At 63.9% G+C, this 2320-nt stretch overlaps 1 protein-coding gene across 1 annotated transcript; it reads right to left on the bottom strand.

Annotated features, from left to right (window-relative positions):
- Nucleotides 1–524: 524 nt before the first annotated feature.
- Nucleotides 525–1824, bottom strand: GSX1 (GS homeobox 1). Its single transcript, XM_019666051.1, has 2 exons — nt 1374–1824; nt 525–906 (listed from the first exon to the last, which is right to left on the bottom strand). Exons 1-2 carry the CDS (start codon nt 1783–1785, stop codon nt 527–529), a joined length of 792 nt encoding a protein of 263 aa, XP_019521596.1. The 5' UTR covers nt 1786–1824; the 3' UTR covers nt 525–526.
- Nucleotides 1825–2320: the final 496 nt, after the last annotated feature.

Here is a 2320-nt window from a genome sequence, read left to right as displayed (position 1 = left end):
GAGAGAGAGAGAGAGAGAGAGAGAGAGAGAGAGAGAGAGAGAGAGAGAGAGAGAGAGAGAGAGGGAGAGAGAGAATGAGAGAACGGAAGAAAAGCGAACGGGCACCAGAGGGGTGAAAGGCCGAGCTTGACCTAGGGTGGGGGAGAGTAGAGGAAGCGGGGACGCCTGAACCAGTCCAGAAACGGCGGGCGAGGAGGCGCCCGCCACCAGCAAGGCGCTGGGGTGGCCCGGCACGCCCGCGGTAGCCTCTGTGCTGCTTGGCTGAGAAGGACTCGAGCGCTTGCAGTGTTCACAGCTTGGAGTCCGCTTTGGATGGCCGCGGGCCCTGGGGTAGGGATACCAGTGTCAGATCTCTGCCAAGCTCCTGGCGCTGCCCAAGGCCGGGGGCCTTCTCAAAGCCGTGCCAAATCCGTTCGTGGCCACCGTTTGGCAGCGGGTGCCTGGGAACCAGCGCTGGGTCCCAGGACCAGTCTTTGAGGCGAGGCGCAGGGAGGGCCTGGGATGGGCGACCTGGGGAGGCATGTGCCTAGGGAGTGACAGTGAGATCCCGGTCGTCCTTCCCGGAAGAGGACGGAGACATGGGCAATTCGTCGTCATCCTCCAAGCACTTGGCTGAGGACAACGACGCGCACTTGCAGCTTTGCGGTGCGCCCCCGCCGGCACCCGCGTTCCCGCTGCCGCCGCGGTGGTTGCTGCCTTTACCCTCCTTCTTGTGCTTCACCCGGCGGTTCTGGAACCAGATCTTCACCTGCTTCTCAGACAGATTCAGGTAAGTCGCGATCTCGATGCGGCGCAGGCGGGACAGGTACATGTTGGAGGCGAACTCGCGTTCCAGCTCCAGCAGCTGCGCGCTGGTGAAGGCGGTGCGCATCCTCTTGCTGCTGGGCAGCTGGTTCGAGCTGCTGTCTGGAGGGAGTGGGGATGCAGAGAGGGGAGCAATCAGACTCCTGGGCTGTGGGCCTGATCTTCTGGTAGGCGGCCGTTAGAATCCCAGGGCTTGGGTCTGTCACTCACCTCTTCGCCCGGAACACGATGCATAGCAGCGTGACCGCCGGCGCCTCCTTGTCAAGCCATGGGACCCTGATCCTCCCCGAGTCACACTGCCCTGGTACTCCTTTATGGAGAGCCCTGAACCCCAGCCCTTGATCCTCCTGGGCGTCCCCTCCCGAAGCCGGACCTGCTGCTTTCACCCACCCTCCCGGTGTCCTGTCCCAGTCCTCCATCCGAACACCACCCTGGGTGACTCCCCCCCAGAGCCCCGACACGACCTTCATCGCCACCATAACGCTCAGGGTCCCTCATCCCTCATCCCTGACTCTCCACCTTTCGTCAGGCTACCTATGACTTGTGCCCCGCGCGGCGGCCCAGCTTACCCACAGAGATGCAGTGGAACTGCCTGGGGTCGGGCAGCGGATAGGAGGTCTGGTAGAGGGCGGCGGCTGCAGCAGCGGCGGTAGGGCCGTGAGCGACCCCGGGCGACACGGCAGAGTGCTGGCGGCCCAGGGGAGCGTGGCAGTACTGCGAGCCAAAGGGTGGGAAGGACGCCTTGAGCAAAGGCAGCGTCGGCGGCCCGGGGGGCCCGTGCAGCTGCGAGGCAGTGACGCAGAGCGGGCACACGCACAGCAGCCCGGCCTTGCGCGCGTGGCAGGAGCCGGGCGAGAGGCCGTGCAGCGCGTGCGGCGGAGGCACTGCGTAAGGAAAGAGTGGCGGCGGGCTGCCCTCGGGTGCCTTCTTCTCCGCCGCCTCGCGTAGCACCAGCGAGTCCACTAGGAAGGAGCGCGGCATGGCCCCAGTGCGCGGTCGCCCCGCCGCCAGCCCGCTCCCTGCGCCGTGTGGACCTCGGGGCTTTTCACGCGCTTCCCCCGGCGGCGGCCGCGCGCAGCTGCCTCTTCCTAGGAGGCTGAAGGCTCCGCTGAGGCCGAGGCTGAAGCCGCTGTCGCTGCAGCAGCGGGCGCCGCCCAAAGAGCGCGGGGTGCTGGCCAGCGCTAGTGGTGCTGAAAGGCGCCGGCGGCGCCGCTTAAATAGGACTATTGCCATGTGATGGGCTACGCCAGGAGCGGCCCGGGCCTCTCAATAGGGTTTTTGTGCCTTTTCTCTTGGCATTCACTCTGCACGCTTCCTCATTATTTCACTTGTTAACTAAATGAACTGCATAATGTACTCTATTCTTGTCAACCCCACCCACGCCGTAACAGGCGCCCTCGCCCCCTCCTCTCCCTTTTGCGGGTTTATTTTCTCATTCCCCTGCGATTTAATATTCTTTTCTTTCTCTTTATTCCTTAGTCCCCTTAAGCTTTGTATTGACAATCGGCCCGTTTAT

The sequence above is a fragment of the Hipposideros armiger genome, unplaced genomic scaffold (genome assembly GCF_001890085.2).
Source record: "Hipposideros armiger isolate ML-2016 unplaced genomic scaffold, ASM189008v1 scaffold_459, whole genome shotgun sequence".
Taxonomy (NCBI): Eukaryota; Metazoa; Chordata; class Mammalia; order Chiroptera; family Hipposideridae; genus Hipposideros; species Hipposideros armiger.
Note: the sequence above shows the minus strand (reverse complement) of the source record. Positions and strands in the feature narration are given on the sequence as shown.

Excerpts from the sequence above, each read along its gene's own strand:
- GSX1 (XM_019666051.1), bottom strand. The coding sequence starts at position 1,785 with ATGCCGCGCTCCTTCCTAGTGGACTCGCTGGTGCTACGCGAGGCGGCG. Across the intron at positions 907-1,373 it reads GTTCCACTGCATCTCTGTGG|ACAGCAGCTCGAACCAGCTG; the intron begins GTAAGCTGGGCC and ends CACTCCCTCCAG.